Genomic DNA, 27,680 nt, shown 5'->3' with positions numbered 1-27,680 from the left:
TTTGCAATCCTTATCAACTTTTATTTATTTCAGTCACTTATAAGCTTGATAACATTGGTCCACATTCAAAAAGTAGGAATCATCCATCTCGCATTCTGTAGAATGAAATTGTTAACACCAACCTTACCAACTAATATAGGAGTTGAAAAACAGACATTAAAATGAAAAATGGATTTTCAACTCAAGCCATTCCCAAAAATACCACCATACAGAAAAGTATGTCTGTGTGCATAACTATAAGAATTCACAATACCATATGCTGACAGATGAGAGTATTTCAGAGTTGGCAGGAACCGAAATGACATTTAGTCCAACCCCCTCATTTTACACAAGGGGAAACTGAGGCCCAAAGAGGTTAGTGACTCCTCCAGTGTCACATAGCTAGACATGGGATGAGGTGGAATTAGAACCCTGGTCTCCTGGGTCCAGTCCAGTCAAATACTCTACATGTTTCCTTTCCTAGGTCTTAACCACCTCTTATCAGATCACCAAACTTTCAAAAGAGGTTAAAAAACCAGTTATCCTCTGTCTACGAGAATATTTTTCTAAAACTATGTGTATAAGCATTTCCCCCATTTTAGGACTTCTGTAGATCATAAAAACCTTCATCTAGTAACTGTTCAAGATATTTACATCACCTTAAGACATTTACAAGTAGTTCATAATACATAACAATCTAAAGATGATTTCTACCCATACTGTTAAAGAACTCGGCAAAAAATTTCTATTATACTTTCAGTGCATTTGTTCCACATAGATGAGCAACACAGGCTAACATTTAAAAATATTTAAAGTACTTCCAGTGCATATTTCCAAAATCAAAATGGAATGAAATTATTTTAATGCCACTGTAATAACATAGCAGAGTGAAGGATTTATTGTCACAATTTCACTTAAATATTACCCACTTTGAAAAATGGTTACAAGTACACACAAAATAGAAAACAAATCTTGTCTTTTAATACATTTTAAATATAATATCCACTTTAAACCATACCAAAAGACTTATCTTAATACAATATGGGTGGTTTCCATATTCCTTTATTAGGATGGCACAGAAAAAGGTTAATCCATTCGGATCTTCTGATTTGTCATCCTATAAATAATGCTATCGTATCCAGGATCCATGTTCCACAAGCCATAAGAGATGATGATCACAGCTAAGGCTAAGCCCAGCATTATCCAGAGAATTATGTTGAAGACTACTGCATAGTTTACATTATACGTATACGCAAGATTATACGGATTTCCTGGATTGTTCTATAATTAAGTTGAAAAAAAAGAAAGAAAAGATTTGAACATAGAAAGTTATGTAGTCCGAAAGATTATGACATGTCAGGAAGGCACAGACAACATAGTGCTGCTAGGAATGTTAGGTCTTAACTCCCAAAGAAATTTCCATTTTCATCTACTACCATATTTTACATAAATCAAATTTCTTATTTGTACTAATTAGGAAGTGATAATAATATAATTTGAAGTACATTAAAATATCTTCACTCTACATTCACCAAATACATTTAACTTTATTTAATTTTTTAAAAAATAAAGAGAAGAAACTTTCTATGTAATAAAGAAGTCTAGCATCATTTGTAAAAGAATTCTATCACAATTAAGCCAAATGCCTGAGGAAGGAACTCACAGTTCACCTTAAAGAACCAAGAAGATGTGGTTTGGGTAGTGAATTTCAGTATAAGGCATCAACCTGGAAAGTATTGTTTTTCTGTCTGGTTCCCTGAATTGCAAAGACTTTCCTAAGCCACTAGTGGACATGACTTGTTAACATTTTAAAAACTATAAATTAATAAATAAGAGTGCTCGGCCTTAAAATTCTCTTCAGAACTAAAGTGCATGTATCAGTGAACTCTAGACTATCTATAAGGAGGTTATTTTAAAATCCTTAATTCCACTTCCCAACGGAACTGGATAGGGAGAAAATTGTGGTTGGACATGAAGATGACTATGTCTATGGGTGAGTATACATCTGACTTTATTCAAAAGTCATATATATATATATATATACATATCAACAACTCATTGTTTTGAATGATCTATATTACCATTCTTCTAAATGAGTATTTAGAGAATACTAAAGGAATACACTAAAGAAAATGGGTATTTCAAATTATGTTTCTATACTTGACTCTTAAAATTGAGGGGATCATATCCTTAGTAAGTGTCCAAGAAAAAATATGCACATTTTCACCATTAATTTCTAATATTGTAATTACATAGCAATACAGTATGAGCATTACCTTTTTATTTCTGAACCATTTCCCTTTCATTCCTGACCCTAACCCATATGGAAAAATCAAGTGTTTACCAAACCAAAATCTGGTTCCAACAAAAAGGAGAAATGGTTCAAAATCACTAGTATGTTGCAATTCAAGAGTTTTAATTGTAATCAGCTTAGATTCAACACATTTAGTAGAGCAGCTTCAAAGTGAATTATGATTTGGTTAGCAAAAAAAAGTATATCTCTTGATTCTAAAGCAGTATATAAAATGCACTTACATTCTGTTTCGCCTGAAGAATAGAACGTGTCTTTCTCACAAGGGGGGAGTCAAACGACTTTACTGTTACTACTTCCACGACAGCATTCCCACCATAAAGATCATACATCTCATCTGCGAACTAAGAAAGATTACTTATTTTACTATCAAAGTTAAATAGAAATGTGTAAAATAATCTGAGAGTAGAGGGCACTGTGAAGCAAATTTGGTTAACTATAAAGTTGAGAATGGAAGGGGAGAAAAATGAAATAAAGTGGAGGAATTGGAAGTCATAATAAGGGAGAAGAAAAGTATAGAAAAGGGAAAGGCACAATGAAGAGATAGAATGATAGGTTATGATAAGATATAGGAATGTCAAGAGTTTTTGATCACACAGATTGAAAACTTGTAGGTAATGATGAGATCCAGGACAAGATTTTCCCTATGTGTGGCTGAGGTAGAGTGAAGGCATAAGGTCAAGGAATTTGAGGAGACTGAGGAAGTCAGAGGTTAGAGTGCCGGAGGAGGCATCAAAGTGAATGATAAAAGTCCCCTTGTAAAAGTGCACAAGTCAGGAAAGGGAGGAGGACAGTGAGCTAAATACTAAACTCTGAGAAAGGTAGAAGAATGACCTAGAGACCAATGGTGATGGACACCATGTATTGGGTAATACATTTTGATAGAGTAAATTTTCAAAGAATGAAGGGCTGCTGAATGATGGTGGTAAAAGAAGAGTCTGGATATGGCAATGGGGAGCAAGGAGTATTCCAACTCCCCTCACAGCACTAATAGGGAATAGGAGCACAGCAGGAGATAAAAGAAGGTGCAGCCAGTGCTAGAGAGGATGGCCAGGGGTGTCATGTCATCTGGAAAAGCCAGGTCTCATACCAGATAGAAGGACTATGAGAGGAAAAGGTACAAAATGAAGGGAAGTTTGTTACAATTATTTCTCTTTGATATTAACATTCCTGCAGTCTAAGATCTTAAAGCAGTTTCTTCAAGTCTGTTTTCATCTGTCATCACTACTAAACTAACTGATTTAAATAATCCACTGAAATATTTAAAGACAACAAAATGATGGAGGAAAAAATACTGTAAAATAAAAGGCTAGCATAGCAATAACTCCCCTCCTATCTACCCCAGATCTCTTCCAACATGTTTATTGCGTTCTCTGAAGACAATGTTTTATGTTCTGATTTTAATTTTGTATGTCTCCCCTTTGATATATATTTTTTAATATTTATATTTTTCTCATTATTTGAGGATTTTAAAAACTGGAGGCAGAATTCACTAGCCATCTCTTTCTTTCCTTGATTAATATGAGTGGTCAATGGGAACTTTCCCCTTAAGGACCATTTTGCTGCATCTGGCAAATATTATCTTCTCATTATATTAAATGCAGTAATAATTGTTTTTCTATATAATTATAATAATTATTATAACTATATAATATTATTATAGCTATAATAATTATTCTCTGACCCATTCATTATCTAGATATTATTTAGTTCCCATTTAAGTCTATATCTTTTGCTCGAATTTCCCTTATGGATTTTAACCTTTTTTGTTACAGTTTTTAAAGAATGCATTTAAACATTTCTGCCTATAGATTTTTTTTTCTTTTTTGCTTTTTGGTGAGGCAATTGGAGTTAAGTGATTTGCCCGGCGTCACACAGATACTAAGTGTCAAGTGTCTGAGGCCAAATTTTAACTCAGGTCCTCCTGACTCCAAGGCTGGAGCTCTAACCACTGCACCACCGAGTTGCCCCTAGATTTTTTTTTAATGACCTAGCACAAGATTAGATTTTGTAAAGGTTCCACATGATAATGAAAAATAAGTATATCCTTAAAGATTCCTATTCAGTAATAACCAATGGCTAGCATATCTAATGTTTCCAATGTTTTGTTCAAATACATAATTTCCTTTTTGTTTTCAAAATAGTGTAGGTAGGATTAAGGTAATGAATGTGGAAGTCAAGAAAACCTGGGTTTTCAAATCCCACTAAGATACTTATAAACTATGTGACTACAGACAAACTCCTTAATTTCACTGTGCCTTATTTCTCTCTTCTGTAAAATGAACGTATTAGACTCAAAAACCTCTAAGGTCTTTTCCAGCTCTAAATCTATCATCCTATGATATATCTGTTAGATATATTTAAGTCTAAACGTAGCATACTGAAATCTCTTTCAATGACTATTTAATTATTTAGCCTCTTTCAATTCAGTTAGCTTTTTTAATAAGTTGGTGTGCCATTCAGTATATAAATATGTTACAGTGGATTGAGAAGCTGGTCGTGGAACCAGGAGGTCCTGAGTTCAAGAGTCTCTGACACATTCTAAACCAGTCACTTAACCTTCTAGCATTCTAAGCAACTTTTTAAAATTATAAGTTGCAGAGAAAGTGCCAATCTGCACTGGAAGAGAAAGTTTTCTTAACCAGGAGTTTCCTTTATCACGATCCAGCAGATCCAGTTTTTTTTTTTTTATTGAGAGAAGCAGGATGGCATGATGGGTAGAGAGATGACCCCAAGACAGGAAAGACCTGATTCACAGGTTACCTCTGGCTTTGTAACCCTGGGCAAATTACTTAATTTCTCATTGCTTCTGGCAACTCCAAGCCTCTAAGTTAAAGACAGGATGCTGATCTACATTGGAAGATAGAATTTCCTTACTGGTAGTTCCCTCAATGAAATCATAAGTATAGGAAAAAAAACAGTTTTATTTTCTACGGCAGAGGGGGCAGAATCAAGTTGAGAGGTAAGGAAAGTCAACATTTCTATCTAGCTTTCCCAATACAACTCCTCCACAACAACCCAGAAAATGCACCAAACTGAGTTTTGACCAAGAAAGTCAGGAAAAAGTGAGTCATTTTTCCAGCAAAGGGCGGTTTAGAAAGACAGACAGGTCTGTGGACAGTGAGATGGGGGTGAGCTGGGACAATAAAGATTACACAAGATTTAGCAGCCACCACCTAAAAGAATGTAGAGTTTGGAATAGTATATTATAGAAGGCAAAGGATCTAGGGTCACAACCAAGAGTAACCTATCTTGCAAAACTAAATATAATTCTATTGGGGAAGAGCGAGGGAGAAAGGGAAAGAAATAATTAATAGAGTTCAAGCATTCCTGATGAAAGGACCAGAGCTGCATAGAAAATTTGACATTTAAACGCAGGATGCAAGGGAAGCATAAAAAGGTAAATATGAGGGAGAATTGTAAGGGACTAAAAAAGATAAAAATGTTCACGTTTCTACATACAACCCCTTAGAAAAAGGCTCTTAGAGGGAGCTTAATTGGGAGGACAGAGGTGCGTGGGTATGACACTATTATGCTGGGATGATCTCAAAGTAGGAATGGAAGGGTTAGACTCTTAACTATTAGAGGAATGCACTGGGGGATGAGAAAAGGGAGAAGAAAAAGAATGGGAAAAATTACATAAATAGGGCATGAAAGGAAGAGTTTATACATGGAGAGGACAGGGGTAATGCTTGAGTCTATCTAAACTGGTTCATGAAGTGAAGAATAAACATACACCCACACAGCTGAGTACAGAAATTCATCTTACACAACAGGAAAATAGGAGAGAAAGAGGGTAAGAGAAAGAGGGAGAGGGAAATAAGAGGGAGGGTAGATTAAGGGAGGCAGTGGTCAGACATAAAATAGATTCTTGAGGAGACAGGGTGAAAAAGAGAAGTATGAGAAAATAAGATGGAGGAAAATACACAGTTAACACTCATAACTGTGAACGTAAATGGGATGAACTCACCCACAAAATGGAAAAAGATAGAGAGGATAGCAGAATGGATGAGAAACCAGAATCCAACAATATGTTGTTTACAAGAAATACATTTGAAACTGAAAGATACATATAGAGTTAAAACAGGGAGCTGGAGAAAAATCTGTTATGCTTCAGCTTAAGCAAAAAGGCAGGTCTCAGAGTAAAATCAAAAGTAAAAACAAACCTAATTAAATGAGTTAAATAAAGAAACTACATTTTGCCAAAATGACGATGAATTATTATACTGAACAGAGGTACTCCAAAGAATATAGCATCTAAACTCTTAAAGAAAGGGTTAAATGTGTTACAGGATGAAATAGACAGTAAAAACTATACTTGTGAGGGACCTTATCTTACCCTTCTCAGATCTTAATAAATCTAGCCATAAAATAAACAAGAAAGGAGTAAGGAGATGTATAAAATTTTAGAAAAGTTAAATATGATAAGCTTCTGAAGAATACTAGGAAGAATGGGAATAGAAAGGAGCAGACCTATTTCCCAGCCCTGCATGGCACCTTCACAAAAATCACATTCAATAAAGAGCCTAGGAAACATAAATTTAAAATTTATTGGAAACCAAATAACTTTATGCTAAAAAATGAATGTATCAAAGAACAAATCACAGAAACAATTAACAATTTTGTTCAAGATAATGACAACAATGAGATATCGAAATTTGTGGGATACAGCCAAAGTAATACTTAGGGAAAAATTATATCTCTAAATGCTTATGTCAATAAAAGAAAGGCCATACCAATGATTTGGGTATGGAAGTAAGAAAACTAGAATAACAAAAACCTCCAGCTAAACACCAAAACTGAAATCCTGAAAATCAAACGAAAGATGTATAAAACAGAAAATAAATAACCATTAAATTAATAAAACTAGGAGCTGGTTTTTTAAGAAAACTAATTAAATAAATCATTGGTTAATCTGACTTTTAAAAAAGAAAGCAAACCAAGTACCAGTATCAAAAATGAAAAAGGTGAATTCACAAGCAATGAAGAAGAAATAAAAATGATTATTAGGAATTGCTTTGCCCAACCATATGCCAATAAAATTGTCAATCTAAATAAAATGGATGTTTAATATAAAAATATAAATTCCCTACATTAAAATAAGAGGAAATAGAATACTTAAATAACTCTATCTTAAACAAAGAAATTGAATCATTCATAAATGAATTCCTTAAGAAAAGTACCCCAGGACCAGATGGATTTACATTATCTATGGTTCTTTAAGCATAAAGTACTTTCCTTGCTTATTTCTCTTGGTACTATTTTTACTAGTGCCTCAGTTTTATATATTGGTAAAGTCACCTTTTGTAGAAAATCGGTAAGGATCTGTGAAGCATCTTTGAATTGCTGAGAATCTTCTCCATAGCGTTTTCCAATTTCATCCAAGCCTGCCAGCTCCAGAGAATACAGGTCAGGAGAATGATCTTTGGCTAGATGCTTGTGTCGGGACAACTTAGGAAAAGGTTACAGAACAAATAAAATTGCAAATATATTCACTTAAAATTTTACGTCAAACTAAATTTCATACATAACTGAGCTAAGTCGGATACAACTATATTTAAGATATTTAGTAACTTCCCAACTAGTTCCCTGAGACTATAAAAAGATGAGTATCATATTACAGTCATGACATCAATAGTTTGATAAAAGTAGTAAGAACTCTTCATTAAATCTAAGGGGAGTAATGATAATTCCTAGACATATAATAAATATTTTCTGGTCATTTAAATGCTAATTTCCACTGCATCTGCCTGCTTACTACATTAAAAAAAAACTAACACAGACAATATGCTAAGTAGATTATTATATAGCTAAACAAACAGATGGACTGACATATATTTTGCAATGAGGTCTGGGTGAAGAAAGGTAGTATGTAATTTACAGGTTGAGGGACTGTCCCCTATAGTAGAACTACTCATACCCTTGATACTTTCTTTTCCAAATTCCTACAACTAAACTCCAGTGGAGACTTGGGAATTAAGTGCAGATCTCTACTTTGATCAATTTGAATCATGACTAAGATAGAAAAATGTACCTATGCATAAAAGTAAAAAAAATATCACTAAAAAGCTTTAGAAGCAGATCACTGATTCAGATGACATAATTATGAAACTAAAAGTCAACATTAGTTCAAATTGTTATTTACGTTTTACGTGACCCTTTGTGGTCTAAACTTGATTTCAAATACATGAAATTTTTTTCTGGTGGGGGTGAGTGGGAGTTGAGGATGAGATGGGATACACCAAACAGACCTATGATGCCATCTGCCTAGGAAATTCCAAGTATGCAAATCACCAATGCAGTCAAGCAATCCCTCTGTAACTTATAGTCTTTGATAGATTCTTGGAATAGTGAGAAGTCAAGTTAACTTGTCCATGATAACAGATCTAATATATATCAAGAAGCAAGACTTGAACCCAAGACTTCTTAATTCCAGGGCTAGCCACCTACCTCTACCTCTATCCACTACACAATACTTGCTGTGCACAGGCATGTGTGTGCACACAAACACAATTCTCTTGAATACTTCATAAATATAGACCTGTTGAATAGTGTCCCCAAAGTCTTATACTGTGTTAAGCTTTAATAACTTCAGAAGTGTAAATGTTACAAACTAAAAAGAATATAATTTTAAAGTTTAATTATTTAAATTTCTTTACACTTAAAATCTGTGAATTCTGAATAATAAGTTTTTTATTTCAACAAGGTTGCTATTATGTATTACATGTTGGACAGTTTCCAGATGACACTTTTTCAGACTCATGGATTAGGCTAGGATTTTAAATGCAATCATGTCAGTCACTGAGCAACAGATGATTAAAGTTTTTTACAAAGCTCAAAAATCAACTAGAGTGAGATGTATCACACAAGATGGTGGTTATGCTGAATTTAACAAGAAATACATTAAGACTGTAAAAATTTAAATAACCAGCCTTTCAAATATTCTTTTTTGTAAGTTTGTAGCATTTATACTTCTTAAGGTATTAAAGTTTAAAACTGCTCTAAGACTTTTGGGACATGGTGTGTGTGTGTGTGTGTGTGTGTGTGTGTGTGAATGCGTGTGTGCACGTGTGCCCTTGATGTTCATTCAAGAGAACAGAACAGGATGAAGAAAATATTTGGTAGCTGTACCTCTAATTTTGCCCCTGATTTGCTGTGAAAACATGAGTTATGACTTGGTTTCTTTGTCCTCATGTTCACATAAGTGCCACTATGGTGTAGTAGTGGGGGAAGATCATGCCTTAGTCACTTCTAAGTTATAGAAGGGCTGCCTAACTGCTTTATCAACTATCCACTAATGTTATAAGAATTTGGAAAAAAGAAAAATGGTTAAAAGCATGCAAACTGCTGCTGAGGTCAAAGCTAAAATCTCACTGCTAAAATCTAACAGACCAGCTATTTAATTAAGATAAACACCTAAACACCTAAGAGGTAACATGGCATAGTGTCTAGAGAGTTGGACTTAGAATCTGGATTTGAGTTCCACCACTTGACACATATTGGTTTTATAACCCAAGTAAAGTCACTTCTAACCTCTGTGTCTCAGGCACAGTTTAGTTCCTAACTGGGAGTTCCCTAGACCGATGAAATCACTGGGCTAGTTAAAAAAAAAAACCACATACACACACACATAAATACATGATATGAATAATATATATTAATATAACACATATGCAAATTCTATCCAAATCTATGCTAACTTCAGATATAAAAGCAATAATAGTTGTGATGGGATTTTTATCAGACATGTTAAATCACATATTCCAATCAGTGTTCCGAGTCACCCACCAATCTTTTAGAGACTTTCTTGAAAAACTACCTTCTGTAACACGAAGGGGAAAACTGAGTATTTTAAAGCCTTCTTTTAACACTAAAGTTACCTACTTACCAAAGCTGCAATATCATGCAGAATTTGTAACTCAGAGAAAAATAGCAAATCAACCTAGAAGACCAAAATAAAATCAGTATTAGCTTTCATTTTACCAGAAAATGGGTCAACTGAGACTCATGTTTGCTAATATTTAATAAGGAAAATAATTTTATAGACATATATAAAATTATACATAGCCTTAACCCACTGTGAATTTTTGTTCTCTAGAACACATTGCAAATAACCAAAATAACATCAGCATAAGCAAAGCACAGATGGATCTACACAATGATCTTTTACGGAATATATCCCTTAAAGATAACTTTCAAATGCACAGTAAACATTCTAAGTAAAACGAATGACCCAAGTATTAATGATTAAAAATCATATTACTCTAAAACATTATTAATCACAAATGCACCAAGACACCAGAGCAATTCAAATTTGTGGTCTTATTACAATATGAGAAGGCAGTATTGTAGGAGGGGAGAGCTGGCATCAAAGCCAGGAATATCTCGGTTCAAATCTTGCCTCTGACACATACTGGCTATGTGATCCCTGGTCTCTCAGTAGTTCAGGAAACTTTCTAATAGAGTCATAATAGAGTTGCATACAAGGTGCTAATACGAATTAGTTAGAGGGCATTTCCTCACCAGAGAGTTCCCTATAAAAGTGAAATCACAGGTTCAGTCTATATCTGTATATTACAATGCCCCAAGTCTTCACTTCCCTTTTTGCCAATTTTTAATTAGTTCCATGAAGGATACTGGCCATGTTTAGACCTAAGAGGCACGGTATGCATATGTAAATATAACGGAGTTGAGGCTTGAGTCAGACGGCTAGTTGACTTGGTAGATAAGAAGGGGTTCTACTTAGACTGTCTCCACTGTTGTAATGTCTTGAATGAACCAGAAAAATATGGCAACCAGTGGCAAGGAAAGATAGCCACTACATTCTCACCTTTAAAGAAAGGTGACAATCTTCATACCTGAATGTGATACTAATGACTATAACCAAAGTTTTGAAGAAAGGTTAGGTTTTCTTGTTCATCATCCCCATTCCAAGTTTATCCTCAATTCAGCAATGTAAGGAAGGGAAAAATGAAGAACATTGTTCATTAATTATCTCAACACCACTTACATCATTGTTCCTGCTCAGAGAGTTAAGAGGCAGAGAGCTAAGAATGGAGTTATCCTGGAACAGGCGATTGCGCAGCTGCCTCAGAGTGACTGAAAGGTCTTCAAACACGGCGTTTGCTTTCCCCACCATATACACTCTCTGAAACAACACATTTAAAGCTCATCCACACACTGCAGATTCATTTTAATTCATAATTTGTAACAGCAGCTGCTTTTAGTTTATAATCAAGGTAGAAAAGTCTGAGATTTCTTAATGATAAAGTACTTATTTCTGTTAAACAGATGACGGAAATTTGATTTTTGTCGATACAGACTTTACATATGGGTCTCTGTTGAGGATTGTCAAGTATATAACTAAAATAATTTTTGAAAAAATGAAGACAAGAAACAAGTGTGAAAACAAGGCAATTTTTGTTTTTAGAATATTTTTAAAAGTATATTACTTACTTCCTCACTAGGAGCCAACTGCAAAACTACAGGTGTTTCCTCAGAAAAAAACGTATGGATAGAATTTGCAACACTGTCAAGACTGAAAGGAACTGCCTAGGATACAAGAATAATACTTTATTTTAAAATTTTTACCAAAAAAGAGAAAAATAGTTTAGATACGAATTTTAAAAGGCCATTAGGATGACTATTGCTTGTGTGACACTTCTATCTATATAAGCAAGTATATTATCCGTAGAAACTCAAGAGTCCCAAGTCACCACTTCCTTAGGAAATGCCACTGACTCACAGACTTAGCACCAGAAGGGGCCTGAGAAGTTAAATCTGATCCCCTCCTTTTACAGATTAGGAAAGCTGAGGTCCTGAGAAGATAAGTGATATTCTCAGAGGAACACAGCTAGTAAGTGTCTGAGACAGGATATAAATATAGGTCACCTTGACTCCAAATTCAGCTGTTCTATCATTCTAATCAATCAACAAGCAACTACCAAAGTATTACTAAACCAAAAGATCATGCAAAAGCGGCAAAATCTAGTAGCAAAATGTGACACTGATTCCGAATAGCCAGTCATTCCCTAATCAGGGGCCAGTAAATTTTGTGAGTCCAGTGCAGGACTTCTCTCCTCCTAATGAAGACTACAACCATAAACTGAAAACCACAGGATCACAGGTCTAGAGCTGGGAGGGGCTGGGAGGTCATCCGGCCAACTTCCTCATTTTACAAATAACGAAACTAAGGTCTGGAGAGGTGAAATGATTTGCTCCAGGGCATAGAGCAGGAATGTGAATACAGATCCTCTGACTTCAGTACTCTTCAGCAGTCTATAAATAAGATTTTTACAGAGTTGCCTGAAGCTCAAAGAGGCAAGTGACTTTTCCATAGCACATGGTAAATATCAAAGGAATTGAATCCCACTGATTAGGTCTTCCTATTTAGTCATCCCTATTAGGTCATTCTATTTACCATGCAATTCTGCCTCTCTGCGTTCAATGTCCACCAAATGAAATTTAACTTTTTCTCTAATCCAAGATGCAATATAATTTTATAAGGGGAAGATGAGTGTAAAAATCTTTTAAAAGCATTTAGTGGGGCAGCTAGGTGGCGCAGTAGATAGAGCACTGGCCCTGAAGTCAGGAGGACCTGAGTTCAAATCCGGCCTCAGACCAAACACTTGAGACACTTACTAGCTGTGTGACCCTGAGCAAGTCACTTAACCCCAATTGCCCTAAAAAAAAAAAAAAAGCATTCAGCTACAACCAGCTTCCTTCAGCCTACCACAATGTCCAAACATTCAGGCTTATGTTCCTCTTTAAGCTTGAGAGTTCTCTCTATCACACTCTCGGCAGCTTCTTAAACTCTTCTCGTGAAGTTGAAAAAATCACTAAACGACACATACAAAAAAGTATGGAAGCAAAATTCTAACCAGAATGACTGGTGGGCAATGTCTCCCAAACAACAAAATTAATGTTTCACCAGCTCCTCTCCCCGACTTCTTTAGGGTCTATTCTTTAGAAATGAGGGGAGAATTCTTCTTATCCATACAATGAAAGGCTATCCTGCCCACAATGAATAATAAGATCGAAGAAATCTGGAGCTCATCAAGTTTATTGATAATTTATGTATATTTTTCTTTATGAAAAAAAGGGGATAACTTCCTCATATTAATCAACTTATTAAAACAAACATAAGGAAATAGCTATATGCTAAAAAGTCACACATACATAAAAACGAAACAAAAGCACCTAGTGACTATTCATAAAACAACACTCAAAAATCAATCTGAAATACTCACATTCTCAAGAGGGTATGAAACAACACCATTCTTGAGTAAACCCAAACTGTCCACTCCCTTCACTGTCACCAAAACAGTAGCTCGAGGACGATGGAATAAGTTGCCCACAGCAAGTCCAGGCCATGAAAGATCCTAAATATTTAAAAGCATAAAATAAGGCTTAATTTTCAACTTAGGCAAGTTCCCCCCAAAACATCTTAAAAAAAAATAGGGAGTAACGTGGTTAGCAGTAGGAGTGAAATTTTCAGAAAACCTATAAATTGTATTTAATACAGTATGTATTCCAATCACACAAGGCGCTCATTTAATAAGAAATGCTATTTGAGTTTTATCATCACCTTTGTGTTCCTTGTCCATCTTCCCTAGAAACTAAAATATTAAGAGGAATAAAAATGGGGGCAGTTTTTGAGATACATCAATTATGGGATTTTCAAATTCTAAATTATGATTTTATTCTCTAAGTGAAAATATTCTCTTCCCACTCAAACGGAGATCTTTTGGTCATTCCCCTTTAACACAGTAAACACAGTAGGCCCGGACTATGTTGTATTACTAACAATGTAATTGTTACATTGATTGTAATTGTACATGAAAAGCAATAGGCAAGGCATATGGAAGAAAGTATATGAATGGAAAAACAGACAGCTAATTATGTAATGAGAATTTTTCTCTTCCTCTCTAAATTCCCATGAATTTAGAGAGCAAGAGAAGTCTCCCAATACATTAGGTAGAACTCTATGAACAATTTATGGGGGAACACGTATGAGGATAAAATGAAAAGATATTGGGGTTTCTAAATCAGCGGCAGGAAAACTTCCACTAAAAAAATCAACTCTCACAGTATTAAATAATAATAATAAATAAAAAGTAAATAAATAAGAGAATAAAACCATTCAAATAAATGCTTTTTGGACTACAGAATTTAGTCCTGTTTTAAAAAAAAAAACCTAGGGTAAGAATAGCTACTATAGCTTAGAAGCTTCAATAAAATTTTCAGTGTTTTTAGTCAAATTAGAAAATTTATAACCATAAATTTGCCCTTAAACATGTCGTGTCACTTTCCTTAAGTTGGTGTCAAAGAATAGTTTCCCTGATATTAAAGGTGTAAAATTTGCCAAATATGGCTGGCAACACAGATGGTAAAAGAGGGACTTTGAGGGTAGGAAGGTACTTTTTCAAGCCTATGAAAATAGGTGTTTGGTAATACACAGCTTTGTGGCATAAATACCAATACATGGAACAGGAACACAGATGTCATACCCATAATTATATTTTGTTGCCTGCTCATATCTTCCATGCTCCTCCATATTTGCCCTTTGTGTGATACTTATCTTTCATTCTTTGGAAGCAGTGATGTTCCATGTCTTACTGCCATAGAGCAACACTAATAAAATGTTAATACTGAAAAGCCAGATATGATGGAATACTACTGTCTGTAAGAAATGATGAGCAGGTGTTTTAGATAACATGGAAAGACTTGCACGAAATAATGCATAGTGAAATGAGCAGAACCAAGAGAACATTGTATACAATGGCAGGAATTCAAAGAGTTAACTGTGAATGACTAAGCTATTCTGAGTAATATGAACATCCAAATCAACTACAAAAGACTTATAAAGGAAAATGCTATCCACCTCCAGAGAAAGAACTGATATATGGAAGTATTTATTGCATGGTTCCACATATATGTCTATATCAAATGCTGGCCTCCAATTCAAGGTTGGGAGAGAGACAACTTGGAACTCAAAATGTAACAAATAAACAAACAAACAAATCAATGAAAAGCTGGGTCTTTGCTTTCATGTAAAGCATGAGGTCAGTAAAAAGAGCTCAGCAATTTCCTGAAAATGATCTAGCCTGCTCTCTTCCCCACTTTTCAACTCTATGTCCAGTTCATCTTCCATCTGTACTATCTCTCCCAAATACAAGTGGACAAGTTTTCCGGGATTTCCATTCAAATTAATTTTGAAATCTGAGCGACAGTCTTCATCCACTTGGTCTTTCCTATGTGAATGGACAAGCCAAACTCCTTTGAGTAATTACATCTTTTCCATGAGGCTCAGCAGTGCCTTGGAGGCGCAACTGATGCAATCAGTATGGTATCTTCCACAAACAAGAAGATCTGGAGGACCTGACCAACCACAAGAAATCCCTCCTTCACCCGGACTCTGTGCTGAATCTCCTCTTAACGGCGGTAAATACCTTTGACAAACATACATATTTCTCTCTTACGCTTCACCTGATGTTTATCATTAGAGGGTCACTAAATGGTTACTTCTGTTATAATACCTTCCAAGGAATCTTGAATGAACATGGCACAGACAGATCTCGTACAAGTACCTGTAAGGCTGCATATTGTTCTAAGGAATCAAATGATTTTTTGTTGTCCACAGCAAGTACGACAAGATCTTATATTCTCTTTTAGTTAATACTGAAATGACAATGATTTGGTTCACTGTTGAATACTGTCTGTCAGAGTCTGCTTGTTCACTGCTAGTGCCCTCATCAAGGATCCTCTCAATCTGCGTATGGGTAACACTCATAAATTTGTATAGTTGAGAAGGCATGAATGTAGGCCAGTACTTATTTTATGTTTGCTTGGTCTCCTTTCTGGTGGACATTCATAAGGTCCAAGCTTTCCCCCATCCTTTTGGTATCTTCCCCTCCTCTCAGTTACCTTTAATATTGGTCCCTCAATATATTACCTCTAACATAGATATGTATACTTGGTTCAATCTAGCTGCTTTTGCCATATTTTATTCCTTTTAGCACCATTTCTCCCTGCTCTATTATCACTTCAAGGAATGCGATTTAAGTGTGGTGCTTCCACTACCCCTGACAGAGAAAACAGCTTGTTGAAATAGATTTGTAAATTTTTTTTTTTTAACAAAAAAGTCAACAAGCATTTATGAATTGCTTACTTCATGCCAGGCACTGTGTTAAGCACTGAAGATACAATGAAACACAACACAGTGCCTGTCCTTAAGGAGACTGGGAGAGACAACAGACAAACAATCAGGCATACACAAGATATATACAGTTTAAATAGAAGGTAATCTCAGAAAGACACTAGCAGTCAGAGGGGCTGTGGATAGCCTTTTGCAGCGGGTAGGATTTGAGCCAAATCCAGGGAAGTCATCAGGACAGGAGGAAGGAGAACACTGCAGGTACAGGAGACAACTCATAAAAAGGAATGGAGTCTGAAGATAAGAGTGTTATGTGCAAGGAAAAGAAGGAAGAGCTAAAAATAGAAAAGGTGGGCTGGATGTAAGGTGTAAAACTGGAAAGATAGGGAAGGCCCAGGTTATGAAGAACTTTAAGATCCAAATTGTGAATTATATATTTGATCATTAGGCAATAGGGAACCACTGTAGTTTACTGTATAAAGGAATGGCAGTCAGGCTTATGTTCCAGGAAGGTGACTTGGGCAGCTGAGTTGAAGATGAACTGGAGAGAGAAGATACTTGACTAACCAGAAGGCTATTGTAATTGTCTGGTGGAAAATGATGGGAGCCTACACCAGGGTGGTGGCTGTATAAGTGGCGAGAAGGGAATGTATATGAAAGATGCTGTAAAAGTAGAAATGACAAGGCTTGGTAACAAACTGAAGATGTTGGGTGAGCACAAATAAGAAGCTGAGGATGACACTAAGCCTGAGAAGCTGGGTGATGGGGAAAAAGGTATCAACAGTAATAAAGAAGTCTGGAAGAGGGAAAGAGTTTGGGGAGAACTTCGAGTTCTGTTTTGAATTTGATTGAGACGTCTATGGGACATGTAGCTTGAGATGTCCAAAAGGCAGCCAGTGATGCAAAACTGGACAAAGGGTCAGTCATATAGATCTGAGAATCAATTGCACGAGAAGAGATGAGAAGAGAAGAAGAGAGCGAGGAGAAGAGGGCCTAAGACACAGCCTTGGGAGGCACTCCACAGTGAGCAGATGTGACCTAGAGGACGATCCATTTTTCTTCCATTTGTAGCAGCACACTTTTCATTTTCACTTTTGAATGTCCTTGGAATGACTTAACTTTGCTGGATATCTTGCCAAACTTTCTTTAAACCGGTTTTAACCTCCGCTGCTTCTCTCTGCTTTAAAAGATGATAATCAATCACCCTCCTTCATAAGATTTTACAGAGGAGTTTATATTTTAACTTTGTCATTGACAGCCATTTCTATTTTGTAAGTAAGTTTGCTAACTAATGTACTTTCTGGACTCTCTCAGTATTCCTGTTATGAAATTTAATTTACATTAGCTTAACTTGTGGATGAAACTATTCATTGGTGTTGATGTCTGTTGTCCCTCTCCCACTTCTGATCTTCAATAACTTATTTAAATAATTAAAGATTAAATCTTTTTAATCATACACGACATATTTTTTCTTTTTTTCTAAATTCTGATCTTAGCTCTGACAAATCACGTCTGATTGCACTTGGATGCTGACTGAGGGAAAAATCCCACATCAATAATAAGTATTTTCCTGTCTGTTAATCAAATACATATGTATATAGTAACTATATAAGACCAAACGTCATTCCCTAATGAACAAGTGATCGAAAAATAAGAACAGTCTTTAAAAGAATCACAAATTATTAACAACCATCTGAAAGACTGATTTCGTTTCAAACTCAGCAAACTGGGAAAGATGCTAAGATGAACAGAGTCAATGTTCTAAGGGCTACAGACAAACAGGCACACAAATGATCTATTAATCCATCACCAGTATTGGAAAACCAAATCAAATTGCAAGGCCATTTGATGGTGAATCAGATACAGTTTTAAAAAGATCTATTACAAACAACTTTAAAACAACAAAACCAATTAAAACTACATCCAATTGCAACGTTTATTAAGCATATTACATAAGCAAAGCATTGGCATTGGATATAGAAAGACAAAAGTAAAACACCCATAACAATTAGTAATTTTGAAAATTAACTCCAACATCTCTATTTTACTAATTACTCCATGTCCCATTCCATTTTCTTTGTAGATGTAGTCTCTTTCATAGAATGAGACCTAAAATAATATCATTTAGCAACAAAACCAAACAAAGTTTTCCAGAATCTGCGGATGGACTGACTGACTTTAGTAAAAACCAACAGAAGTGACTTCAAATAGTTTCAAGTATTTTATTGAAAGTATACATACTTCTTCCACAGAAAAGCCCATGGATAATGCAGCCACATCTGGAATTCGATCTCCGGGTATTGGCCATTTTCCATCTCGGAAAACAACAGATTCTGGTGATCTTAACACACTAAACTCATTGCCCAGTACACCTAAAAAAGAAACACAAGAGGTTAATTTAATTATAATTTAAATACTAGCAAATTTCCCACCTCTACTTCCAAAGGTAGACTGAAGTGAACAACCTGTGGTAGTTACATAAGGTTATAAAGTTCAACAGATGGGCAGATGTGGATTACCTGCAATATGCATTACTGGAAGAAGTTCCCACATATTGATGAGATTGTAAACCCTTTGGGGTATTGGAAAGGACCCACAAAAGTGTTCATTACCCTCAAATTCTTCACATTCTCAAGTTGTCTTCACAATGCTAATCCCTACTACTATCCCTATACTAAAATTATCAGAGAAGGAAATCACAAGTTGCCTTCCACATACCTCCTTTACCCCTCTCCTGTAGAGTCAATCATGAGATCTGGCTTATTGATACTCCATACTGGATTCTTTATTGCCACCATTTTTCTTCTTTTCCTAGATTCCCTAACAACTATATCCTCTAAATGGGAAGAATACAGGTTTTCTTGATTTACCCTCTATTCCCTTTCCCCAGGTCCTCAAAAGCAGTACACTACTACATATGTATTTTAAAGGTATCTGTTACAAAGCACTACAGAGGAAATAGACACATATGGGTAAGGAATGAAAGGTACATATGACCAGGAGTGTATTCTCTAAGACTGAAAAATTTAATGTAGGGAAGGCCGGGTAAAAGTAGAACTATGTGGAACATGTCCACGTGCATATACACACAATGTATACATATGTACATATAAATATTTTTTTTTGGACAGAACCTGTGATTTCAATGGATCTTCTGGAAGATAATTTCCATGAATGTTCTAAGAAACGAGTTGCCTTGGTCACTGAGCAATTAAGTGACTTGTCCAGGGGTGGATTTGAATGTAGGTTTTCCTTATTTTGATGGCTCTTTAATCTAGACTTATCATACCACTTTTTTCAGTTTAACGATTACGTTAAAGTAACATAAACTGAAGTACTGAGAAAATTGGGGGAACTGCCCAGACTGCAAAGATACAAACAGCCTAGGCTCATTTTCAGGTTCCTGTTATGTAGAAAGTGGTTCCTAGTTCATAGAAAGTCTAGCCATGCTTGGTATGATAGAAGCAGACTTAAAAAACAAAAAAAAGTCAAAACTTAATAAGCATGTTAATAGAACTAAAACAGTAAACGAATTCTGGAGGTACCAACAGTAAATATAAAACCTCAGAATGGTGTTTATACTAACAGAAAGTGGTATAAACAAATAAAGTACACTCACTAAAGCAAGTATTTCTAAAATTTTTCTGGATATAAAACTAGGAAGTAATTAGTAAGGGCAAGAGACCAGTGATAACACATATCTGGTACTTACTGAACATAGTTAAAGAATGATAGAAGGGATATATGATTTGAGGGACTTGCCTACTCATCCATCATTTCAGTGTTGCAGCTGTTATAAAATATCTCATCTCAAGGGCAGCTAGGTGGCGCAGTGAATAGAATAGAGCTCTGGCCTTGGAGTCAGGAGGACCTGAGTTCAAATCCAGCCTTAAACACTTAACACTTACTAGCTGCGTGACCCTGGGCAAGTCACTTGACCCCGATCGCCTCACCATAAAGCAAAAATAAATAAATAAATAAATATCTCATCTCAGCTTTGTAGATATATCCAATTAACTTGCAGACCTACAAAGTTTTGGCCATACTTAAGAATAATATATGAAATGATAGTATAAAAATCAATACTAATGACAGTATTAGGAACAGGTCACATTTTCCATTTTTATTTAAAATTTATCTGCAGATTTCTTCGAGGTTTAGTCTAATTTCTTTTAAGCAGTTCTACCTGGTTTGCCTACAGTCATGATTCCTACAGAAATCCATTGTAGATGCAACCACACAAGTACAACCTTGTTCAATTTAGTATCAGTAAGTGGAAGAAGAATGTGTATCACCCATATCAACTACAGATGGATAGACAGCCTACTGAAACCACTCCTCGGCACGTCTTGACAGGTGCCACAAACGGACAATGAACTGGTACCAGGGATGAATAGGGGGAGGCAAATATGCTACATAATGATGATGATGATAACTGTAGCTAATATTTATATAGCACTTAAATGTGAGACACTGTGCTAAGTGCTTCACATTTATAGTTATATGATACTTTCAAAGACAGCTAGCTGCTCCCTACCTCAAAAGCCCATCTTTTTTCGCATCAATAATTTCCCAATGATGCTATCTATCTATCTATCTACATATCAATCTATCTCTATCGATGGCGATAACTCATGAAATACCTTGATCTCAAAAGAATCAGAATTTCAGGTTATTTAAAAAACAATGGAAAGATGACAGGTCCAAATAAGATACCACATATTGCCTACTATTACTTGTTCCTAAGGAAATGGTGTTAATGACTTCATATATGGTCATATATATGACCAGAAAAGGTGGAGAGCTAGTTTCCAGAGTGAGGAATATACAGGCGGTCAGCTTGAGTGTTACACTGGTGTTCAAAAAAAATTATTAAAAGTAGCAGTGGAAAACTGCTAGAACATTGGGCAGATCAGCAATGTAAAATTAACAGAAAGATACCCATAAGATTGCAATCTAGACATTAGTGGAGAAATTATACATCGTAGCCAAACCACATTTCCACTCAAGTATCTATTTATCAAATGGTGTTTTGTTCACCTAGAATCTGCTTTTCTAAACGATTTCAACTCCATGACTGACTGCCTAGCACATTCCTTCATGTCATACTGTAATGAAATGGATTTTACTCCACAAAACATATTGCCCAGTATATGTTAATTAATAAATCACAAAAGCTACTGAGCAGCTAGGTGACACAGTGAATAGAGTACTAGGCCTGAAGTCAGGAAGATCTGAGTTCAAACCCAACCTCAGACACACACATACATATACACACACAAACACACACACACACACACACTCGTGGTGTGACTTTAGTCAAGTCACTTAACTCCTATTTACCTCAGTTTCCTCAACTATAAAAAGGGGATAACAATAGCACCCACCTCCCAGGATTGCTGTGAGCATCAAATAAGACAATATTTATAATGTGCTTAGCACAGTGCCTGACATGCAGTAGGCATCATATAAATGCTAGCTATCACTATGCTGCTTAGGATCCTCATTAGCCTTCTTGGCTGCCAAAGCACACTACTGATTCAAACTAAGCCTGCAATCCATTAAAAGCAGAAGACCTTTTTCCCCAACAAACAGCATGCTGTCTAACGATGTCTCCCCCATCTTGTACCTGAAAAGTTTATTTTTTTGAACAAGTGTTAGATTTATATTTATTCTTATTAAATTTCATCTTACTAAATTTGACCAATTTGTTCTAGGTGGTTATGAAAGTACTGCTATCTAGTCTTAGCAATATCTCTCAGCTTTGTGTAATCCAAAAACAGGATAAGCATGCTATCTATACATTCACCTACCAAGTCACTGATAAAAATATTAATTAACACTACACTAAGGACATCTATCAATGCTGACAAAAAAACTATATTTTTTTTCTTTGAGGCCAAGCCTTTTAACCAGTTCTAAATCCATCTAACTACAGTACTCCCTAGCTCACACCTCTCCATCTTTCTACAAAAATAACATGAAACAATAAACAGTTGAGGGTAGAACCAATATGGCCGAGTAGCAGGAAGCAATGCCACTAGCTTACCGGCTGGCTGACAATGGCTGAGTCCATTGACACCAATAGTCTACAGTGGCTCAGACCCAAATCTAGGTGAGAAACTTGCAAAGCTCAGAGGGGAGATAGCAATCAAATTTTGCCCTGGATCAGACCATTTTGGTAGCCTTGAAAGTTTGCAGGTCCCTAGCCTGAACTGTCCCTGAAATATTGGAATAACATAACACTTAATACCCCCAAGAAAGAAGCAATAGGATCAGCCCAGAGTTTCCCTCCAGAAGTGCACAGAGCCCAGTCCTAACATCAAGTTTGTAGTCAGAAAGTGGGCTCAAAGAATGAGCAAACAAAAAGAAGAAACCCACCATAACAAGCTATTATAATAATAGGAATATTCAAAACACAAACCTTAAAGAATATCGTACAAGCAAAGCTTCAAAGAAAAAGACAGCTTGGGAACAAAAGAACAACAGATAATATTTGTAAAGCACTTAGTACAGTGCTTGGCACATAATAGGAATAAAATGCTCTTGTATGATGTCTATCAGATTGCTTGCTATCTTGAGGGGGGCAGGGTGGGAGGGAGAGAGAAAAATTTGGAACTCAAAATCTTTCAAAAAATGTATGTTGAAAATTATCTTTACATCTAAGTGGAAAAAATAAAAAAATGCTCTTTCCCCCCAACTCCCTGCTAAAATTTAGGTAATCACTGACATTTAAGGCCCGATAACTAGGGGTGTACCTTCAAGACTTTGTCAGTCAATAAAAATTTATGAAGCACTTTCTAAGTGCCAAGTACTGTGCTGAGTGCTAGGGATACAAGCCCCTGACCTCAAGGAGCTCACAATCAAATGGGGGAGACAATAAGGAAACAAAAATGCCATATATAGGATAAAGAGGAAATAATTAAGAGGGAAGGCACTTTATTAAAGGTGATTGGGAAAGGCTTCCTATAGAAAACAGAATTTTATCTGAGGCTTGAAGTCAAGAGGTAGAGATGAAGAGCAAAAGAATTTCAGGCATGGAGGATGGCCAGAGAAAATACTTGGAGCTGAGGGATGGAGTATCTTGTTCCAGGAACAGTAAGGAGGCCAGTATTAATGGATTAGGTAGGAGGGAGTAAGGTATGACAGGACTGGAAAGGTAGAAGTGGCTAGGTTCTGGTTCAACACTACACAGAGAAATTTGTATGTGATCTTTAAGACAAGAGAGAAGCCAATGGGGAACAGCAAGAGGGGACGGGGTGAGGAACCATGGTTGGACCATACCTTAGGAAAATCACTTTGAGTGAATGAAGGATGGACTGGAGTGGGAAAAGCCTAGTGGCAGGCAGACCCACTGGAAGCTAATGCAAAAGTCAAGATCTGAGGTAGTAAGGGCCTGCATCAAAGTGGTGGTAGTATCAAAATTAGAAAGGGGTATAAGAGATGTTGCAAAGTTGAAATCAACAGGTCTTGGCAACAACTGAGGATGACACCTAGGTTGAATCTGAGGGACTGGGAGGATGATATTACCCTCTACATAGGAAGGCAGAGGCAGGAGGAATATTTGGGGGAAAAAAATGAGTTCAGTTTTTAATATAGTGAGTTTAAGATGAATAATGAACATACAATCCAAGATGTCTAAAAGTCACAGCAATCACAGGACTAAAATGACTAATAACTAAAAATCATTGCTACTGTATTCATCCTGTTACTTGCTCTTGATTCCATCTCTTATTAACGTTTTTCAAAAAGCTAAGTTAATTAGAGAGTTCCCAGGACATCCATTTATGGTCTCTTTAGACAATTCCATGTTTTTTGAAGTCTCTTCGTCCTAAATACATTATGACCAGATTTCTACCCATAACATCCTTAGACAGTACTATGGTGAAAGTATAGCACTTATCCTAGATCTTTCCCAATGGCAAAGAAAGGAAAACGGCTAAGTGCTTTGCACATAGAAAGTGGTTAATAAATGCCTTTTCTTCATTACCACCACCACCATTTTTAGTGCCTTTCCTTTCATTGTAATTTCCATCATCCAGGCAGAAATCAGGGCAGAGAGACAACATGTCAGAAAGAAGTTCTCTTACCTACCTTTCACCACTTAGATACACCACAAATAAATGTCCATCTTAATTACTTAGTTTTTTAATCTTTTCTCCATAATTATCAACCTTTATACCTTTTCTGGGGGAATATCCCCATAACTAAATTTCAGGCTCAAATCCTTCTTGTTGCTACCAAACCTCCTCCCAGAAGCTTATTTTGGTTCTTATGAGTTATACAGAAGATCTTCTGGGGCTAGAATTTCAATTTTAAAAATTCTTTGAAACATGGAATCTCATAGTTGAAAAGGCTCTTATTAATTATAAAATCTAATTTCCTATCCAAAGCAGGATTCCCTTCTATTATATTACTGACTGGTCACCTAGCCTCTACCTTTGGATACTTCGAGTGACAGGGAGCTCACTACTTAACAAGACACTCAGTTCAAGACATTCTGTTCCACTGTTAAGAGAGCTACAATTGCTGGAAAGTCATTTTTTCTATTTGTATGAGCTGAAATCCACCTTGGTGATATTCATCTATCACGTCCTAACTCTGACTTTTAAAGCAACACCAAACTAATCTAATCCCTCTTCCACCTATCTAAAGATAGCAACTTTCTGTTATGTCTATTGCTTCTTTAGACCAAAGAATCTAGTTCTTTCAACCATGCCTCACATAAGATGGTTTTGAAACCTTCTGCTTTGTTGAATTCTACCTTGTTGCAAAGTACTAGAAGAAAATATCTTTTTTTTTCAAACAGGGAAGTTGGTCTCCTTAAAGATATTTCTCACTAAAATACGTTCAGTCACCAGGAAAAATAGTATGATTTATTGTCAGCTGACAAGCACAGCCAAGGCAAAAGTTGACTAAATCAGTTTCTTGGGCTGTGTGTGCTGGATTAAGCTAGTAAGAAAATACCAATACATTTTCACAAAATGTATACAAAACATAATTTTACCTTAGGCAAGAAAATAACCTAAGCCAAATTCCTACTATTACAACAACACAGCACTAACCATACTACTAGAATTAAGTAAGCATTAAAATTCCACTGGCTTGAGGACACTGTGGTGGAAAGATCACACTGGATTCTAAGAAAGAGCTTCTCCGCCATTTAAACTTCTATGACCTTGGGCAAATGACTTTAACTCTCCACTCTCAGTTCCCTCATCTATAAAATAAGGTAATCAGAAGATCTATTCAGATACTTTCAAACTCTAAATTTACTGAACATGTCTAAAGTCCATTTTAAGCTTATATATACATACAAATTTAGACACTAAAGTTTTCAAAATAAACAGCTTTCTGAATAAAAAAAAGCAACAAAAAATCTGTAATTTTATTAAAAATCCAAGCCTGGGGAAAAAAATAAGGCCTCTATAACTAGTTTTAGATTGCAGGTGTTTTCCTTACCAACACAGAATAGGATGGTTGTGGGCATTATATATTGGAAAAAACATCACTGGTGCTCTCCTGCAGAGGCCAAGACATAATAATAAAGTAATCTCTTCACTCCTGAAGAAAGAATGTTATGTGACATACTGTGCACAAACTGCACTGAAGAAAAGGGATTTACTGAATTTCACAGGATCATATTAAGAGTTATCAGCAATTTCAGACACTACAGCTTCAATTGCAATTTAGTTGTAATGAGGGGTTGGATTAAATCTGTACATGTCTTCTACATACATTATTTACATGTTGTTGCCTCAGTTAAAATGTACCCTCCTTGAGGGCAGGAATTGTTAAAAGTCTCTGTCTCCCCAAAGCTTAGTGACTGACACTGGCTGATTGGCAGACTGGATGGGCTCCCCACAGGACCAGAGATGTGCAACGACAGGTGAGATACAGACCACGGATCTCTGCCCTAACAGGCAGGGATAGAGAGGAGGCAGGTTGGATGGACGATTCTCCCATATTGGGGAGACAAAGGGCGAGGGCTAGGGATGTGCATTTTTTAGAGGCTGCCTTATTAAACAGTAGCAAGCAGCACCTTTTCTCAAGCCATTTATATAGGAGGCAACAACCCCGATGCCCCTCCTCCTCCAGGCAGGCTACACCCCCCCCCCGCCCCCCTGACGAAGAGATGGCTTCCACTGCAGGATCGTCGCTGTAGCCGTCGTCACCTCCATCTTCCAGGTACCCACGCAGTGGAATCGAGGCTGGGGAATGGGGGAGGGGGTGGATCTGGAAGCCAGGCTGGGGCTGGAGGGAGGAGGGGAGGGGGATCTGGAAGCGAGGCTGGGGACCTGGGGGTGTGGATCTGGAAGCGAGGCTGGGGACCTGGAGGGAGGGGGAAGGGGGATCTGGAAGCGAGGCTGGGGACCTGGAGGGAGGGGGGAGGGGGATCTGGAAGCGAGGCTGGGGACCTGGAGGGAGGGGGGGAGGGGGATCTGGAAGCGAGGCTGGGGACCTGGGGGGGGTGGAGCTGGAAGCGAGGCTGGGGACCTGGGGGAGTGGATCTGGAAGCGAGGCTGGGGACCTAGAGGGAGGAGGGAGGGGGATCTAGAAGCGAGGCTGGGGACCTGGGGGGCTTGGATCTGGAAGCGAGGCCAGGGACAGGAGGGGGGAGTCGAGGGATACGAAAACGAGGCTGGGGACAGGAGGGGCAATTGGGGGGGCGTGGTGGTTGCAGGAGGCTCGGACAAGGTCACGAGACTCTTGTCAGGTTCCACCTCCCCCACCTTTAGACCCCTCCCAGCAATGACAGCACTGCGGCACCAGACCGCAGGGCCACTTCCCCCTTTTCCCTCTGCCAAAGGACCAGAGGATTCCCCGCCCCACCCCCACCCCCACCCCTTCCTCGGACACAGTCCAATCTCCCCCACCCCGCACAGGTTGCTCTCTCTATCTACAAGGTGCTCACTCCCACGCTCCTTCATCCATCCCCCACCCCCTGCCTCTTTCCCTCAGGCTCCTTCTACACACCTAGTCCCTCCACCTCTATCTACTCTGTTCTTCCCCGCCCCCCTCCCTTCTCCTTCCCGGGTCTGCGTGAGCCCGGACATCCAGAGGCACACTGTGGCCAGGGGCCCCCTCAGGTTCCCCACAACGACTCGGGGCTCCTTACCGGGAAGGAGCAAAGCCAGAAGGGCGAGCGCAGCCATGGTCATAAACCGGCAGCGGCGGCAGCAACAGCGCGAGCAATGCCCGCAGCCGCAGCCTCCGAGCCTAAGAGGAAAGAGG

The 27,680-nt window shown here is 37.2% G+C and overlaps 1 protein-coding gene across 1 annotated transcript; it reads right to left on the bottom strand.

The window, feature by feature from the left end:
- ATP6AP2 (ATPase H+ transporting accessory protein 2) lies at positions 1-27,680 on the bottom strand. Its single transcript, XM_027875594.1, has 9 exons — positions 27,565-27,680; positions 18,687-18,817; positions 13,540-13,671; positions 11,747-11,842; positions 11,301-11,438; positions 10,179-10,232; positions 7,592-7,741; positions 2,515-2,634; positions 1-1,260 (listed from the first exon to the last, which is right to left on the bottom strand). Exons 1-9 carry the CDS (start codon positions 27,605-27,607, stop codon positions 1,066-1,068), a joined length of 1,059 nt encoding a protein of 352 aa, XP_027731395.1. The 5' UTR covers positions 27,608-27,680; the 3' UTR covers positions 1-1,065.

The sequence above is a fragment of the Vombatus ursinus genome, unplaced genomic scaffold (assembly GCF_900497805.2).
Source record: "Vombatus ursinus unplaced genomic scaffold, bare-nosed wombat genome assembly UNPS02014809.1, whole genome shotgun sequence".
Taxonomy (NCBI): Eukaryota; Metazoa; Chordata; class Mammalia; order Diprotodontia; family Vombatidae; genus Vombatus; species Vombatus ursinus.
Note: the sequence above shows the minus strand (reverse complement) of the source record. Positions and strands in the feature narration are given on the sequence as shown.

Bases quoted from the DNA above. Each gene is read 5' to 3' on its own strand.
- ATP6AP2 (XM_027875594.1), bottom strand. From the start codon at position 27,607: ATGACCATGGCTGCGCTCGCCCTTCTGGCTTTGCTCCTTCCCG. The intron at 18,818-27,564 runs GTAAGGAGCCCC...TTTCTTTTTTAG, and splicing joins TCTGGCTTTGCTCCTTCCCG to GTGTACTGGGCAATGAGTTT. The intron at 2,635-7,591 runs GTGACTTTACCA...AATCTTTCTTAG, and splicing joins TTACCGATTTTCTACAAAAG to TTCGCAGATGAGATGTATGA.